Source organism: Nerophis ophidion, linkage group LG14 (genome assembly GCF_033978795.1).
Source record: "Nerophis ophidion isolate RoL-2023_Sa linkage group LG14, RoL_Noph_v1.0, whole genome shotgun sequence".
Taxonomy (NCBI): Eukaryota; Metazoa; Chordata; class Actinopteri; order Syngnathiformes; family Syngnathidae; genus Nerophis; species Nerophis ophidion.
The window spans coordinates 3678076-3695998 of NC_084624.1; the positions used below are offsets into that span (position 1 = coordinate 3678076).

Sequence of the window (17923 nt, forward strand, 5' to 3'; positions counted from 1 at the left end):
TTGTGGTTTGAGACACTAGTGATTTAGGGCTATATAAGTAAACATTGATCATTCATTGATTGATTGTAATAGAGATCCATCTGTATTCATTAATTCTAAACATTTCTTCACAAAAAAAAAAATCAATCTTTAACATCAACATCAATGGAACATGTCCACAAAAAAATCTAGCTGTCAACACTGAATATTGCATTGTTGCATTTCTTTTCACCGTTTATTAATTTACATTCCTTTTTTTGTTAAAGTAATATTCAATAAATATATTTATAAAGGATTTTTGAATTGTTGATATTTTTAGAATATTTAAAAAAAAATCTCACGTACCCCTTGGCATACCTTCAAGTACCCCCATTTGAGAACCACTGTTGTACGGAATATGTACTGAACTGTGCAATCTACCAATAAAAGTTTCAATCAAAATCAATCAAAAAACGTTTTTAAATCTTTTCTCGCGGCCCAGCCTCCCTCAGACTCTGCATCCAGTGGCCGCCAGGTAAATTGAGCTTGAGACCCCTGGTTTAGAAACAAAAACCAACTATCGTAGAATGACGTCAGGCGCACCCAAGTATCGCGAGACAGCCCACCCCCCTCCTCCTCCTGGACTGAAGCGTCATCCTCCCGCGTAAGTAAACCGCCATCTTGTAGCGCCTTGGAGGTGAAGAGCACCAGATATGTCCGACTACAGCAGCGTGGCTCCTCCGTCGTCTGGTGGCGGGATGAATGATGCTTTTAAGGACGCGCTTCAGCGGGCGCGACAGGTGAGAACGCTGCTGCAGCGTTTATGTTACGTCTTAATTCCCTTTTTTGTCGTGTGAACGGCGGATTTAGTCGAGTTTTTTTTTTTTTTTTTTTTTTTTTTTTTTTCCTACTGGCGACCTCGCCTTGAGCTAAGCTAGTTAGCGCGGCCAGCAAATACTGTCAAAGTCAAACACATACAACGCCACTGTAAATATTCGGTTTATTCAACCACACACATAGCCAAGTACTAACTATATGTGAGCTAACTATGTGCGTGTAAATAAGCCAGGCAGCACAGATACGACCTGACGGTCATTCCTTTGTTGCTTCAGACTTCCGGAGACGAGAGCAGCACAAGGCCACAGCATGCAAGTCTTCCCCACTCTGCTACATCAAAGAACGTGCTCATTTATTTAGGGACCCAATGTCCCTTTGGGACAGAGGACCCCATTGTATTTCTAAGGTTTTATTATTATTAGGGACCGAATGTACCATTGGGACAGAGGACCTTATTTAATTTCTAAGGTTTTATTCTTATTTTTATTAGGGACCGAATGTCCCTTTGGGACAGAGGACCCTATTGTATTTTTAAGGTTTTATGCTTATTTTTATTAGGGATCGAATGTCCCATTGGGACAGAGGACCCTATTGTATTTCTAAGGTTTTATTCTTATTGTTATTAGGGATCGAATGTCCCATTGTGACAGAGGACCCTATTGTATTTCTAAGGTTTTATTCTTATTATTATTATTAGGCACCAAATGTCCCATTGGGACAGAGGACCGAATTTGTAAGGTTTTATTCTTATTATTATTAGGGACCGTAATGTCCATTTGGGACAGAGGACCCTATTGTATTTCTAAGGTTTTATTCTTATTGTTATTAGGGATCGAATGTCCCATTGGGACAGAGGACCCTATTGTATTTGTAAGGTTTTATTATTATTATTATTAGGGACTGTAATGTCCCTTTGGGACAGAGGACCCTATTGTATTTCTAAGGTTTTATTCTTATTATTATTATTAGGGACCGAATGTCCCATTTGGACAGGGGACCCTAATGTATTTCTAAGGTTTTATTCTTATTTTTATTAGGGATCGAATGTCCCATTTGGACAGAGGAGCCTATTGTATTTCTTAGGTTTTATTCTTATTTTTATTAGGGATCGAATGTCCCATTGGGACAGAGGACCCTATTGTATTTCTAAGGTTTTATTCTTATTGTTATTAGGGATCGAATGTCCCATTGGGACAGAGGACCCTATTGTATTTCTAAGGTTTTATTCTTATTATTATTATTAGGGACCAAATGTCCCATTGGGACAGAGGACCAAATTTGTAAGGTTTTATTATTATTATTATTAGGGACCGTAATGTCCATTTGGGACAGAGGACCCTATTGTATTTCTAAGGTTTTATTATTATTATTATTATTAGGGACCGTAATGTCCATTTGGGACAGAGGACCCTATTGTATTTCTAAGGTTTTATTCTTATTGTTATTAGGGATCGAATGTCCCATTGGGACAGAGGATCCTATCGTATTTCTAAGGTTTTATTCTTCTTATTATTATTATTAGGGACCGAATTTCCCATTTGGACTGGGGACCCTATTGTATTTCTAAGGTTTTATTCTTATTTTTATTAGGGATCGAATGTCCCATTTGGACACAGGACCCTATTGTATTTCCAAGGTTTTATTCTTATTTTTATTAGGGATCGAATGTCCCATTGGGACAGAGGACCCTATTGTATTTCTAAGGTTTTATTCTTATTTTTATTAGGGGTTGAATGTCCCATTGGGACAGAGGACCCTATTGTATTTCTAAGGTTTTATTATTATTATTAGGGACCAAATGTCCCATTGGGACAGAGGACCCTATTTGTAAGGTTTTATTATTATTATTATTAGGGACCGTAATGTCCATTTGGGACAGAGGACCCTATTGTATTTCTAAGGTTTTATTCCTATTTTTATTAGGGATCGAATGTCCCATTGGGACAGAGGACCCTATTGTATTTCTAAGGATTTATTATTATTAGGGATCGAATGTCCCATCGGGACAGAGGACCCTATTGTATTTCTAGGCTTTTATTCTTATTATTATTATTAGGGACCAAATGTCCCTTTGGGACAGAGGATCCTATTTTATTTGTAAGGTTTTATCCTTATAATTTTTATTAGGGACCGAATGTCCCATTGGGACAGAGGACCCTATTGTATTTGTAAGGTTTTATTATTCTTTATTATTAGGGACCGAATGTCCCTTTGGGACAGAGGACCTTATTGAATTTCTAAGGTTTTATTATTCCACCGCCTCTTCGAACCGTAATTTGACCCCCTTAACATGCTTCAAAACTCCCCAAGTTCCACGCACACATCAGGCTGGCCAAAAATTGCCATCCAATAAAAAACCAAACCGATAACTCAAAATTGCGCTCTAGCGCCCCCTAGGAAAAAACACAGACAAAACTGGTTCTAACTCCCGTTAGAAATGTCATAGAGACATGAAACACAAACCTCTATTATGGTCTGACTTAGACATAGATTTCATACACTGACTTCTTTCAGCAAAAATCAACAGGGAGTTGGCAAAAACCCCTTCAAAACAAATATTTCCAAACATTTTTTAATTTTTGCCTCTTTGAGCTGTAATTTGACCCCCTTAAAATGCTTCAAAACTCACCAAACTGGACACACACATCAAGACTGACGAAAATTGCGATCTAATAAAAAAAACAAAAAACACCAAAACTCAAAATTGCGCTCTAGCGCCCCCTAGGACTAAAACACATATAAAACTGCTCCTAGGAAGAAAACGCAGACTAAACTGCTTGTAACTTCCACTAGGAATGTCGAAGCAACATGAAACAAAAACATCTATGTAGGTCTCACTTAGACCTACATTTTAATAATTGACATCCCTCAGCAAAAATCAACAGGAAGTTGGGAATTATCCCTTCAAAACAAAAGTTTTGTAAAAACCCGTCACCTTTTTTCAAACGTTATCTCCTCTGAGCGCATTTGTCGTGTCGGCTTCAAACTCGCACAGGAGAGAGATTGAACCCTTCTGATTAAAAGTTATTCAGAGTTTTAATAACTGCTCCGGTTTTGATTTTACGCGCCTTCAAAGAACCGCTACGTGTGAAATATTTGTTCAGATTTCTGCCGGCTAACTAATGCTTATCTGGGCTTGGGTCGCGGGGGCAGCAGCCAAAGTGGGTCCCGCCCATCGCTGCTTGCAGCTTTAATTTTGTCTGTTTTTTATTGTGCATTTCAGATCGCAGCGAAAATAGGCGGCGATGGAGTTGCAGCACCCCCATCGGGGGATTTCGGCTACGGGGGGCAGAAAAGGTCCTTGGAGGATGCTGGTGGGTATTTACCAATGCCTAACCTGAATATCGGTCAGTGGTTCCAAATCGAATCCAATGCCAGTTTTGTTAACAGTGATGCTTGCCTTGTGGATGCTGTATTGCAGTGGTTCTTAACCTTGTTGGAGGTACCGAACCCCCCCAGTTTCATATGTGCATACACCCAACCCTTCTTTAGTGAAAAATAAAATGTTTTTTTTTTTCAAATTCAAGATAAAGTTATTCGTTTTTGGTAACACTTTAGAATGGGGAACATATTCTTAATAACAAATATTGAATTTTGAGTTATTTGGACGCTAGGGTAACATATTCTAAGTAATAAAGACTTAGAGTATTTTGGTTAGGGTTATAATAAGGCCATGCCGAATAGGGCATCAATAGGTACATAATAATGACTAATTAAGAGCCAATATGTTACTAATTTGTTTGTTAATAACTAATTAATGGTGAATATAATCCCCATACTTAAATGTGACCGTGTTTTTTTACAGGTGCACAAAATGAACTGTGCATGAACATCACCTTGTTCAAACAAGAAAACCAACACAGTGCATTAACTCACAACAAATTACACACCTGCAAATCACTCAGCTGTTGCCCTATCTGTAATATGCAGATAGGGAGAAGTTTGTATTTACACAATGAGTCGGGTGTGTTTTGACCTCCGCCAAACCCCTGAGGCCGACTCATCGAACCCAGGTTAAGAACCACTGCTGTAGTGGTTATGAATTGGTAATTAAACGAACTGCTTATCTTTTTACACCTCAACTAGGGCTGGGCGATATGGCCTTTTTTTTAAATATCTCGATATTTCTAGGCCATATCACGATACATAATATATATCTCCATATTTTGCCTTGGCCTATAATGAACACTTGATACATATAGAATAGAAAGTACTAGGGCTGGGCGATATGGCCTTTTTTTATTATCGCAATATTTTTAGGCCATATCGCCATATACAATGTATATATCGGTATTTTGCCTTAGCCTTGAATGAACACTTGATGCATATAGTCATAGCAGGATGATAATTCTATGTGTCTACATTAAAACAATTTTGTTCATACTGCATTATTATGTGATCATTTGAAACTTTCATGCAGAGAAGGAAATCACAACTAAGTCAATTTACCAAAACTGTATTTATTAAAGTTATTAGCAGGTGACTTATCAAATGATGCTACATATTGGCAGTAATGCTATTTTTGGTAGCAATGCTTTTGCCCCACATTTGACAAATTAAAGTTGTCTATTCGACATATTCCCACTTGAAGCCGAACCGCCGCCAGACGATGGATCCAGTACTGTTTACTTGGAAATTAATTCTACCTTCATTTGTTACCAGATTCGCACCTTCGTAACACTCCGCTAGCATTACGGCTAACGTTAGCCACGCTGCTACCTCTCTACTGGGCAAGGGCGTGTACGTGTTTGACGTATGTAAGAACCTGCACTTACACTCTGTGAGAAGGAGACACAAGAAGGAGTGGGAAGAGCCTGTAGTGTAATGCCCGCAGCTAAAAACAACTGCGTGAGAACGTTTACTCGAATATTACGATACTGTCATTTTCTATATCGAACAGAGACAAACCCGCGATTAATCGCCCAGCCCTAGAAAGTACTTTATTGATCCCTGGGAGAAATTCAGCACCACAGTTCGCTCACAGTAAACATTAATAATTAGGGCTGAGAATCTTTGGGTGTCCCACGATTCAATTCAATATCGATTCTTGGGGTCAAGATTCGATAATATATCGATTTTTTTCGATTCGATTCTCGATTCAAAAACGATATTTTTCCGATTCAAAAGGATTCTGTATTCATTCAATACATAGATTTCAGCAGGATCTACCCCAGTCTGCTGACATGCTAGCAGAGTAGTAGATTAAAAAAAAAAAGCTTTTATAATTGTAAAGGACAATGTTTTATCAACTGATTGCAATAATGTAAATTTGTTTTAACGATTAAACGAACCAAAAATATGACTTATTTAATCTTTGTGAAAATATTGGACACAGTGTGTTGTCAAGCTTATGAGATGCCATGCAAGTGTAAGCCACTGTGACACTATTGTTCTTTTTAATTATTTTTTATAAATGTCTAACGATGTCAATGAGGGATTTATAATCACTGCTATGCTGAAATTATAACTAATATTGATACTGTTGTTGATAATATTTATTTTTGTTTCACTACTTTTGGTTAGTTCTGTGTCGTGTTTGTCTCCTCAATTGCTCTGTTTATTGCAGTTCTGAGTTTTGCTGGCTCAGGTTTGGTTTTGGAATTGGATTGCATTGTTATGGTATTGCTGTCTAGTGGTTTGTTGGATTGATTAAAAAAAATCGATTTAAAAAAAAAAAGAGAATCGATTCTGAATCGCACAACGTATTCGATTCGTATTCGAAACGATTTTTTCCCACACCCCTATTAATAATAATAAATATCTCATATTATATATATAATACATGAATAATATAAATATATTCTACGTTTAATTAGTCAAAAGGAACATATGCATCATACAGTCTGATGGCTGTCGGTATGAAGGACCTTCTTTTGTTGTTCCGTGTTGCATTTTGGGAGTCTGAGCCTTCCACTGAACATCCTCATTCTCTCCGCAAGGTCCGAGTGTAGTGGGTGGGAGGTGTTGTCCATAATGGGTAGGAGCTTTGCTAGACTTCCTCTCTCTGACACCACCGCCAGAGAGTCTAGCTCTACTCCCACCGCGTTACTGACCTTCTTTACCAGCTTGTCCAGTCTCTTTGCGTCCCTCACTCTCAGCCCACCGCCCCAACAAGCCACGGCGTACAAGAAGGCGCCCACCACCGACTCATAGAACATCTTCAACATCTTTCTACAGACGTTGAAAGATCCTAGCCTCCTGAGGAAGTAGATGCGGCTCTGTCCCTTCTTGTTTTGATCCATTCAGCTTGTTGTCCATGTTTACACAGAGGTACTTATAATCCTCAATCATGTCCACATCCACCCCCTTGATGGAAACAAGGGTCGCCGGAGGCTCCGACATATATAATCACAGCAGTATGATGATTCTATGTGTCTACATTAAAACATTCTTGTTCATATTGCATTAATATATGCTCATTTTAAACTTTCATGCAGAGAAGGAAATCACAGGTGAATTGACCAAAAGTGTATTTATTAGACAGTTATTAAGCAATGGCACAATTTTTCATGTCTTTTCCAAAACAGAAAGTGCAAGACTGTCACAGACATTTTAAGTGTCAAATAAAAATGAACTGCATAATAGGAAATCAAATAGTGTTTGTTCTATGTGGTAGGTTACTAAGGACGTTATTAAATTCTGTTGACTATTTTTTTCATACGGTTTTGTTCTGGAAATATTTGCCTCGGCATTTTGATGGGGTGGCCGTTTGGCACCGAATGGAGATGTTGACGTACGGAGGCACTCCTCATTCTCTAGCGGGTGACTTTTCAAATGATGCTACATATTAGCAGTGATGCTACTTTTTTAGCAATGCTTTTGCACCACACTTGATAAATTAAGGTTGTCTGTTTGACATATTCCCACTTGAAGCCAAACCACCGCCAGATGATGGACCCCCTGCTGTTTTTCTTGGGAATTCATTTACACCTTCTTTCTCTCGTGTTACCACTTGCACGGCTCTGCTAGCATCACAGCTAACGCCCGTGCAGCAATGTGGGCTTGCTGTCTGTGAGGAGAGACAGGAGAGAGCGAGAAGAGCCTTTAATGTAATGGCCGCAGCTAAAAGCAACTGCGTGAGAACGTATAGTCCAATATCACGATATAGTCATTTTCTATATCGCACAGAGACAAACCCGCGGTATATCGATATATCGCCCAGCCCTAACCTCAACCCATAAGCATGGTAATTTTTTGTCCTAAAAGGCAAAAATATATTTTGAACATCCAAGCATACGACATGATGCAACACAGTTTCCAGTTTCTCTTTTCAACATGTTCGAAAAAGGAGTAGGAAGAAGCAGATCTTATTTAATCCTACCCCTTTTCTTTTACATAACAGTTGCTAAAACTTTTGTTCACTTTCTGTCCTCAATTTTTTTACAATATACTCCATAAGTATTTGAGTATATATATTTCTTCTCAACTAAAGAGGAGAAATATAACCTTAGAGGAAAATCTAATTTAAAACATTTGTATGCGCTTAAAAAACTTAAAACCTTTTAGCTTGTGAAATTCAATTATGGAATAGATTAAGTAAAAAAGTTACATTTTACTGATATGATCCAGTTTAAGAGGTTGTTCAAATTAATAGTGCTTACGAAGTACAAAGAAGAATAATTATGGGAAGTACTTTCAACCTTATTAAAAATAAGATATTCTGCATCTCAGTATGTTAATAATGACTAAATTCATTGATTAAATATGACAAACCTGTCATGTATTCTAATTCACAGATGTTATTTTATTATCAAAAGGTCAGTAAATGATCATATATACTTGTAAACGCTCTGAAGTGGGAAAGGGGTAGGATTAAATAAGCTTTTCTTCTTCCTAGTCCCTTTTGGACATGATGTAAAGTGAAATCATGAAACTGCAATGTATCATACTGTAAGTGTGTTCATGTTCGAAATAAACTAAAGGAAGAAAGTAAGTAATCACAATAAAAATAAATAATTGGTGAAGTAAGTTATGTTTCATATGTTAAGATTATTTTGAGAATGGATGGATGAAATCAGAATGTTTAGCATGGTTGTTCTTCTTTGTACTTTGTAAACACTTAAAGTTTGAAGAGTTTCTTGAAGTGGATCATATTAGTATATTGTTTGATTGCTTTGCTAATACATTCCGTAATTTAATTCCACATACAGATATACTGAAGGTCTTTTACAATGTGTGTTTTACTTGCTACATGACTTATCTGTTTACATTATCCATACTTTTGTTTATAGTAATTACTAATTTTATTTTTCTTATAATACAGACAAGGAGTGGAAACTATAAACTTTCTGATGCATTCTAACCTAATCTTTGATTATGGCAGACGAAATGTAGGATGGAAAAAATTTCTTTGAGTGCTACAAGATAAGCCCAATGTCTTTAATGCATTTTTTATGTATATTTTATCCTTGTAAGATTGTTTTTGGAGTGCAATAGGAAACATGTTTAATGTATTGTAAGATTTTCTGTTAAAATAAAGCCAATCCTGACATTTTTTGTAGTTCCCTTTCATTCCGAAAAGTATCGTTATACATTTTGGTACCAGTATCAAATTATTGGTATGGGAACAACCCTGTAGCCTTCAGAAGTTACACAAAGTGTGACGCTTTTTTTTTTTTTTTTTTTTCAACTTTTATTGCCACTCTTTATTTTAACAACCGGCACAAATCCAACATGGATTCCCTCTTGTTCAGACACGTCAGTCTCCTTTCTCATTCTTTGTCATTCCCCCTTAACTTCAGGCATGGTGTGTTCATGATCATGGGAAAATGAACAGCAACATACACGTTGAACACCAACAAATCGTGATAGTATGAATGTGTGTATGTATATATATATATATATGTATATATATATATATATATATATATATTTACATACATACATACAGATAGATAGATATAGTCCCTTATTTGTGCACTATTTACAGGTGATGCACACGACCGGCCCAATTCCAACACGGATTTCCTCTCGTTCAGACATGTCAATCTCCTTTCTCATTCTTTGTCATTCCCCCTTGACCTCAGACATGGTGTGTTCATGATCATGTGAAAATGAACAGCAACATGCACATTGCACACCAGTAGACCGTTATAGTATGAATGGAGATATGTATGTGTATATGTCTCTTATTTGTGCACTATTTACTGGTGATGCACCGAAAATTCAGCCGCCAAAAAGGACTTTGACTCCAGCAACACCACTGCCGAAACTAAATGTTATGATATAGGCTAGATTAGTGCGATTGTCTGCAGACGTATTAGAGCTAAACCTGCGGACAGCCAAGTACAAAATGTGTTAATATTACAGGAGGGTGTTAGCTTTTAAGGAGAGACATCTTGAGTGTTTTGGGACAGTAGACACTTTTGGTATACATGGAGTCTTTAAACATGAGTACAATCTTAAGTAACACCACATAAAGAGGCTGAATTTATTACTAGTTGTTTAAATAAAGAAAAACTCAAAAGTATCTAGACAGTTGAAATATCCTCAACAAATTACATTGTACAATAAACAGCAACAATTGAAAAAAGAGAAAAATTATATATAAAATAATGTCCGTACTAGTAACAGACATGTTTTTAAATGTGTGTACATTTGTACAATAAACAGCATCAATTGAAAAAAGAGCAAAGGTATATATAAATAAAATGTCCGTACTAGTAACAGACATGTTTTTAAATGTGTGTACATTTTTTTCCTTTTCTTTTTAAAAAAAAAAAATGTATGCATCGTAATGATTTTCCCCACCGCCACAGGTATCATGGCAATCTGGTGGAAACCCTGCCACATACTCATTATAGCATGAAATTTTGCAGGACTTTGGTATTTTAAGTGGGGTTTCTATAGCACCCGATACATTGGTGTTTATCTATACTAAGTTGTACAGCTAAGTTTTATTTGCTGATGCACTGTAAAGGTGCTATAAAACTCAGAGGATTTGTTAATGTTTTAATCATTTATTTTTGTGTGTAAATGGGGCTGCAGCTATCGGAATATTTTAATAGTAAATCTATCGATTTAGTTTTGTTTGAATAAAATGCTCAGAATAGCTTGAATATTCCAAAAAAAAAATCAGCTTACCACAACCTTTTTATTGTTTTTTTATAAATGCACATAATTGGAATTGCATTGTTAAAATGTGCATTACTAAAAAATAAAAAAAAACTCCACTGTTTGTCGCCACACAGATATAACAAGCCCATGCCAAAGCTTTCTGTGAGAAACTATACCTGCGTATTTAAAATACTGGGCACTTTTTGCTGTCTGGATTTGATACATTTTTATTACTCAAAGCAACAGAATAATACAATTTCTTTCCCATATTCGATTTAATCAGTGCAGTCCTATTTGCAAAGTGGGTCTCAGAAGTGTGGTTTATTTGCAAAAGCTTCACAATAAATATACTATTAATTGTAGCCTTTAAATAAGTAATAAAAAAAAAAGTATCTGAATGGGAATATAGTTTCAGTCTCCCCTTAGTCAAACAACTGCAGAAAAGGCTGGCATTTCCCGTGTATGGGTTGAAGTTGGTGTTAATACACTTACTGATGCTTATGTTATGTCGTCGCAGACCAACCAGAGACGAAGAAAGTGGCAACCAATGATGGTGGGTTTACTGACAGCAACAGTTAGTGGTAACCTTGCAAATGTATTTATAGCCTGGTCGTCTCATTACAATTCATTTTTCCCCAGCTTTTTCTGCCATGGGAGGAATGGGTGGCGCCTCAAGGTGAGCTAATTGAGTAGGGCACAACCCAGGTTACCCCACCCTGCAATGTCTTAATAAGCTAATCAGTTTGATCCTTTTTCCATCTCTCAGGGCAGTGTCCGAAGAGTACAAAGTTCCCGATGGAATGGTTGGCTTCAGTAAGTTCATTCAGCACTTATTAGCGAGTATCTGGTCAGTGTTAACAATGGAATATGTGACATTAAAGCGTTTTTATTCTTTTTCAGTTATTGGAAGAGGCGGCGAACAAATATCACGTCTGCAGCAGGAGTCTGGATGCAAAATACAGATCGCTCCTGGTACGTTTGGATTTGATCCATTCACTGAAACTGAACAGTATCTTGTTTTTACATGTTCAAATTACTGCTTTATAGACAGTGGAGGGATGCCTGATAGGTCAGTGAACTTGACAGGACCACCAGAATCCATCCAGTAAGTACTAAATGCTTTCTACAGTATTCTGATGCTATTATACTGCGCTTCCTTGTGTGAAATTATCATCGTTCCTTTCCGAATAGGACGGCAAAGAGGTTGCTCCAGGAGATTGTTGAGAAGGGACGGCCATCCCCAGCATTCCACCACAATGACGGCCCAGGCATGACAGTTCAGGAGATTATGGTCCCTTCCACTAAAGCCGGCCTGGTCATTGGGAAGGGAGGCGAGACAATCAAGAGCCTTCAGGTATGTGTTCGGAATGGAACAGGCCAATGTAGCTGCCAGTACTGTCAGCTCATACACACTGGTTTTTCAATTTTGCAGGAAAGAGCTGGAGTAAAGATGGTCATGATCCAAGATGGTCCCCAAAACACAGGCGCAGACAAACCCCTTCGTATTTCGGGAGAGCCATTCAAAGTTCAGGTGGGTTATTGTGCTTCTTGATAGCAGCTGCTATTTTTTTTTTCCCATGGGAAGACTGACCTTGACTGAAACTGTCTTTGGTAGCAAGCTAAAGAGATGGTGATGGAGCTGATCAGAGACCAGGGCTTCAGAGAGCAGAGGGGCGAGTATGGCTCCAGGGTCGGAGGTGGTGGAGGAGGAGGAGGCGGCGGTGGAGGAGGAGGAGGCGGTGGTGGCGGCGGGGGAGGAGGAGGAGGGGACGGCTTGGACGTAAGTTTGTTTCTTTCTGAGGCAGGCAGGCGGGTGTTTTCCAGCAGAAATGTCAATGCATTCTTTCTCTTCCTCGCAAGGTTCCTGTTCCCCGGTTTGCAGTTGGAATTGTCATTGGTAGAAATGGAGAGATGATCAAGAAAATACAGAGTGATACTGGGGTCAGGATCCAGTTTAAACCAGGTGAGTTACCGGACCCACCTTGGATTCCCTTTTTGATGAAGGTCAATGAGGAAAACTCATGCACCACGCTGACAAACTGATGGATACACCTAATCCTAAATGATCTGAGACTAAAGACACATGAAGGAGAAACCAGTTGTTTAGAAATGTATCAATGATGACATCTAATATCTTTCTTGCTGTCTTTCAGATGATGGCAGTGCACCAGACAGGATAGCACAGATCATGGGTCCTCCTGACCAGGCCCAACACGCAGCAGAAATCATTACCGACTTGCTGAGGAGCGTCCAGTCTGGAGGTGGTCCTGGTCACGGTGGCGGAAGAGGCCGTGGTCGTGGGCAGGGCAATTGGAACATGGGTCCCCCTGGTGGCCTGCAGGAGTTTACTTTTACCGTTCCAACCATGAAGACTGGCCTCATTATTGGGAAAGGTAAGATCACCAAGGGACCTTCTCACATGGCAAAGATTGGGTATAAGTTATTGTTGTGATGACTTCTCTTAGGCGGTGAGACCATTAAAGGCATCAGCCAACAGTCCGGAGCAAGGATTGAGCTGCAGAGGAACCCCCCTCCAAACTCTGATCCGAACGTAAAAATGTTTACAGTCAGAGGCTCCCCCCAGCAGATCGACTATGCCAGACAGCTGGTAGAAGAAAAAATTGGGGTAAGTACACATGTCTGCATAAGAATAGAATCAAAAATAGATCTGTACATGTTTAATTTAGTTTTTTTTGTATTTGTTCAGGGACCCGTCACTCCAATGGGTGGCCCACATGGTCCCCCTGGTCCACATGGAGGTCCAGGTCCACATGGTCCTCCTGGACCACCAGGACCCCCAGGAGCTCCCATGGGCCCATACAACCCTGGACCTTTCAACCAGGGACCCCCAGGACCACAGTAAATACAGTACAATAACTGATGTGGTTCATAAGTGCAAAGCCTAACTTTTTGTATTCCCGCCCGCCCCCAAAGTGGTCCCCCAGCACCTTACCAGCCTCAGGGGTGGGGCAATGGTTACCCCCACTGGCAACAGGGACAGCCTGACCCAAGTGAGTAGCCAACACTGCAGGATATGTAGTCTGCCTCGAATGTCCTAAAAGACAGATTTCTCTGAAAGTGTTTTTGTGTTTCCTACAATGGGTTCAGACAAAGCAGCAGCTGATGCCAATGCTGCTGCGTGGGCTGCTTACTATGCCCAGTATGGACAACAACCGCAGGCTCCAATGACCCCCACCAGCGGAGCACCAGGCGCTACTCAGTCCAATGGTCAAGGTAATAGTCGCGGATGAGCATGGGAGAAGTATAGTGTAGTGGACTAGTCTTAAACTTTATTTTGGTTGCCAGGAGACAAAAGAACAAAACAGTTTACCAGACCTTAAAACCTCTTTTTTTAAAAGCGGCCAGGGACATGGTATATTGTCCACCATATTTAGGATTACAGCCCCCCAGGCAGGTGGAGGAAGACCTATTCAGAAGGATTTAATAATTACAAGTACCGTTTTTTTTAACAGGTGACCCACAGGCTGCAGGTCAGAGTGGACAGGCAGATTACCCCAAGGCCTGGGAGGATTATTACAAGAAAATGGGTATATGACTGTAGTCTCAGTGTACACCAACAATGCGACAGTCTAAACAGCAACAAGGCTGTCAGCTATTGTCTATCAGTTGACTGGGTGGGAGCGATTTAGTATTTCAAGCTTGTTGTGGAGCCGTTCTTTTCCGGTACACCTCCACACGGTTTGGCCCTGAACGGCCTGTGCTGTTTAGACTGCACCATACTCAATGTCTCCTGCAAGGAGTTTTGGACAAACTTCCTGAGATTAGGAATAGTCTTATTTCTAAGATGATCTGTTGGACATGCTATTTTTGTCTAAATTGCTGCAATGTGTGCTTCAGCGTTCTATTGATTGGACAGTGTCATGTGTATGTGGGCTGTGCATACTTGGAATGCTGTTGCGGATCCCAGGTGATGGCACGATGTACTGAAGGACAAAGTGTCGTCTTTTCTCTGCAGGTCAACAGCCTCAACAGCCTCAAGACTACACTAAAGCTTGGGAGGAGTACTATAAGAAACAAGGTGAGTGTTTGTTGCGACTTACCCAAATTTTGAAGGGCAGCTGTTCCCCTCACGCAGCTCTTCTGCAGTGAAGATGCTGCTATGACAGCCTCCCAATATAAAAGCAGAAGGTTTCTGACCCCCATTTATAAAGATCAGTGGCGGGTTCGTTCCCCTTCTTATAAACTATTTCCTTGTGTGGTAAAGCTCAACTAAATGTCTGATTTGGTTGATCAAATCCACCCGTCCACTCCTAGGTCAAGCTGCTCCTCAGGCAGCGGCGCCAGCCACTGCGGCACCGGCCGCCCAGGCCGGCGGCCAACCCGACTACAGCGCCGCCTGGGCTGAGTACTACCGGCAGCAGGCGGCCTATTATGGCACAGGCAACCCTCAGAACATGGGTGCAGCGCCACAAGCCCCTCAGGTATGCCCCCTCCCTCCCTAGATTAGAATGTGCATGGAAGAGTCCATGATTGCTTCCTAACCTCCTCGCCCCCTGCAGGACATTACAGGGTTCCAGTGAGTGCCGATCCAGCGTCGTTTAACCAAACCATTCCTTTCTGAACAGGATTTGCTGTTTATTTTGGGAGTCTACTGTTTTCGCTGTTAACATGCAATGTATCTTCTATGTATTTCTCCTGCACAGGGCCAGTAATGTGAAGTGGACATAAAGTAAATGCTTCATTGTCGAAAACAAATCCTTTGTTAAATGTTTGGATGCAGACGCCTTGATGAAGATCTTAAATTTCCTTGGTTTGAAAGTGTTTCACATAGATGGCAGATTACCCGCCGAGCACATTCTCCATTTTGTTTTTCTTTTTCTTTTGTAAATGCTTTGTTTTTAGTGAGTTAACTCTTCATATGGTCATTCCAGCCCTGTATCTACATTAAATGTGGTTAGAAGTCATGTTTATTATTAAACTGTAGACATTACCATGTAAATCATCTCAGTTTTAAAAAAAATGCTATTGCCTGTTTTTGCAATAAAACTAACTGAAACCTCCTGTGTGGGTAAGTTGGGAAGCATCTTAGAGAAAAGGGGGTTATATTTCTTATTTTAGGGGCGTGGCGCTAGAATGGTTAAGCAGGCCGTGTGTGGGTTTCAATGTGATTGACACAAAGTGATACTGTCCTGTTTCTCTCCAACTGTCTGTAAGACACTCCATGGGTTCTTGTTGATTCTCCTCTTACCCTTGCTGTTTGCTTCCATGCTTTGACTTTATGCTGTAGCCAGACATCAGAACAGAAAGTGATTTGTTACATGAACTACTGCGCAGTGGCACGCTTTGTTGACATGGTGGAAATCGTATGCACTGTTTGTTTTGCCCTTATATAGACACTTCCTCCCCCACAGGCAAGTGTAGACAAGTGGTAAGCAAGTATTATTATTTTTATGTCCATTTGTTGCTCAGCGAAAAAACATGTTGCCTAATTAGTGTCCCTATTTTGTGTGCACACTGTTCTTCTTCTAGGACAGTCAGGTACATTTTGCCGCTGTATGACATTGATGCATTGAAACGTTTTGTCGACTGTAACCTAATTACGCTTTCTCTGACAAATGTTTTGATAAAAAGAATGCACAAAAGGAATGAATTTTGCTGTGCCACTGTTAGTCTAATATGAGATCTGGAGGCTCGCAGTCTTCATCCAAGTTGAGCCTTCCCGTCCTGTAAGTACAAAATTATTGATGCTCGCAAAGTATATCAATATATAAGTTTATTTAATGTCAAATCTTGCCATTTCCCTTTTTGTCTTGGGTAAGTATCCAATGTTCCAAAGCGCTGCGTGAGAATTGACTCAAATGGTCGAGACGTTGAATTGATCACTTTTGTGTCGGCCGGTTTTTTTGGTAGTGGTTCATCGGTTGTTGACTTGACTGTCCTTTTTTAAATCTCCCTGTGCCCCTTTTTTTTTTTTTTCTATTTCGAACATAGATGTCACTCAGTGCGAAGATGAAATATCACGGCATAGCATGTTTCTAGCCTTCTCTCTTTGCTAATGTTCCATTTGAGCATGTGATGTTAGTCATGGACTTGTTCGGCACAAATGAAAGTTGTTTTTAAGATTGAATGATGACCAGATCAGAACGTAATCATTTTGACTGCAAATATATATATATATACACATATATCTGATCTTTGCAGTGTCCCCCTTCCTCAGATCTTGCACCTTAGGTTCTGCTGCAGTAACCCAGGTAAGCAAAGCCTAAGGAGTCATTAGTGTTTAAATTTGATCTATGCAAAGAAATGCTCACCTTTTCATTGCTAACTGCAAGACCTGTACGACTTGTTACATGACTTTGTGGACTTGACTTGAGCACAAACTTGTTGGTTTTGAGGAAATGTTACAGTAGTCTGCATTGTTTTTTTCCCCTCTTCTCTCACTGGGTGAAATGAACAAAAGTGCATGTCATGTAAAGCTGATGGTCAGGGTTGATACATGATTTATTGCTGATTTTTGCCTTTTCCTGAATCAATTGTTCTGTGGTGGTTGTCAAGTGCAGTGCCGATGTATTATTTAAATGCCTTCACTTCTCGCTCACAGTGTTGGAGGACGCTGAAGCTTTAGGTGCTAGAATCTGTCGTAGTTTGTCCCCCCTACGCACAAAAGGAGTCAAACCCTCTGCCGAGCGTAGGCCGGGCAAGAGCTCCAGTGCTAAGGTAAAAAAAAAACATGAAATTGAAATTGAATTGTTGTGACACTAAAGTGCAAGTCAGTCATATTTTCTGCTTGGGTTGTTTTTAATAATGCTATGAGTGAACTGAGCTGTCTTGATTGGTTGTCATCATGGTTGCAATGCTTAAGAAAGTTGGATGAGGACAGGAACTGAACTTAAAACATGTTTTTTTGCTAAATATTAGGCTAGTATTTTAAAATGTCCCACTCAGGCTCTGCCTTTTTTAAAAACAAAAAAAAAACAACTTTCCTGATGTGGGAGGGAATGAGGGATAAGAGAAAGCATGCATTGGGAAGTAAAAAAAAAATCTTGTTTTGTGTATATTCACACTACTGTTGATTCTTGTTCACTAATAAAGGTGTGACAAATAATCTGGT

The 17923-nt window shown here is 39.6% G+C and overlaps 1 protein-coding gene across 10 annotated transcripts; it reads left to right on the forward strand.

Annotated features, from left to right (window-relative positions):
• The first annotated feature begins 598 nt into the window (after positions 1 to 598).
• On the forward strand, positions 599 to 17917 carry fubp1 (far upstream element (FUSE) binding protein 1). 10 transcript variants are annotated; one of them, XM_061919650.1, is made up of 20 exons: positions 599 to 758; positions 4019 to 4142; positions 11369 to 11404; positions 11491 to 11527; positions 11618 to 11664; positions 11752 to 11823; positions 11899 to 11956; positions 12043 to 12205; positions 12284 to 12382; positions 12467 to 12631; positions 12712 to 12814; positions 13005 to 13244; positions 13317 to 13477; positions 13559 to 13710; positions 13786 to 13862; positions 13960 to 14085; positions 14325 to 14399; positions 14828 to 14890; positions 15127 to 15293; positions 15372 to 17917. In XM_061919650.1, the coding sequence occupies exons 1-20, from the start codon at positions 672 to 674 to the stop codon at positions 15390 to 15392; spliced, it is 2073 nt and encodes a 690-aa protein (XP_061775634.1). In that variant the 5' UTR covers positions 599 to 671; the 3' UTR covers positions 15393 to 17917. The 10 variants fall into 10 exon arrangements, with proteins under 10 accessions (XP_061775634.1, XP_061775632.1, XP_061775633.1 ...); XM_061919647.1 differs by lacking the exon at positions 14325 to 14399 and adding an exon at positions 1071 to 1106 and having other exon boundaries at positions 619 to 758; positions 13954 to 14085; XM_061919648.1 differs by lacking the exon at positions 14325 to 14399 and having other exon boundaries at positions 13954 to 14085.
• The last annotated feature ends 6 nt before the right edge of the window (positions 17918 to 17923 follow it).

What these genes read in the sequence shown, in the direction of transcription:
- fubp1 (XM_061919641.1), top strand. Translation starts at nt 672, where the DNA reads ATGTCCGACTACAGCAGCGTGGCTCCTCCGTCGTCTGGTGGCGGGATG. An exon ending in TGGCCTCATTATTGGGAAAG is followed by an intron (nt 13,245 to 13,316) that starts GTAAGATCACCA and finishes GACTTCTCTTAG; the next exon opens with GCGGTGAGACCATTAAAGGC. An exon ending in CAGGGACCCCCAGGACCACA is followed by an intron (nt 13,711 to 13,785) that starts GTAAATACAGTA and finishes CCGCCCCCAAAG; the next exon opens with TGGTCCCCCAGCACCTTACC.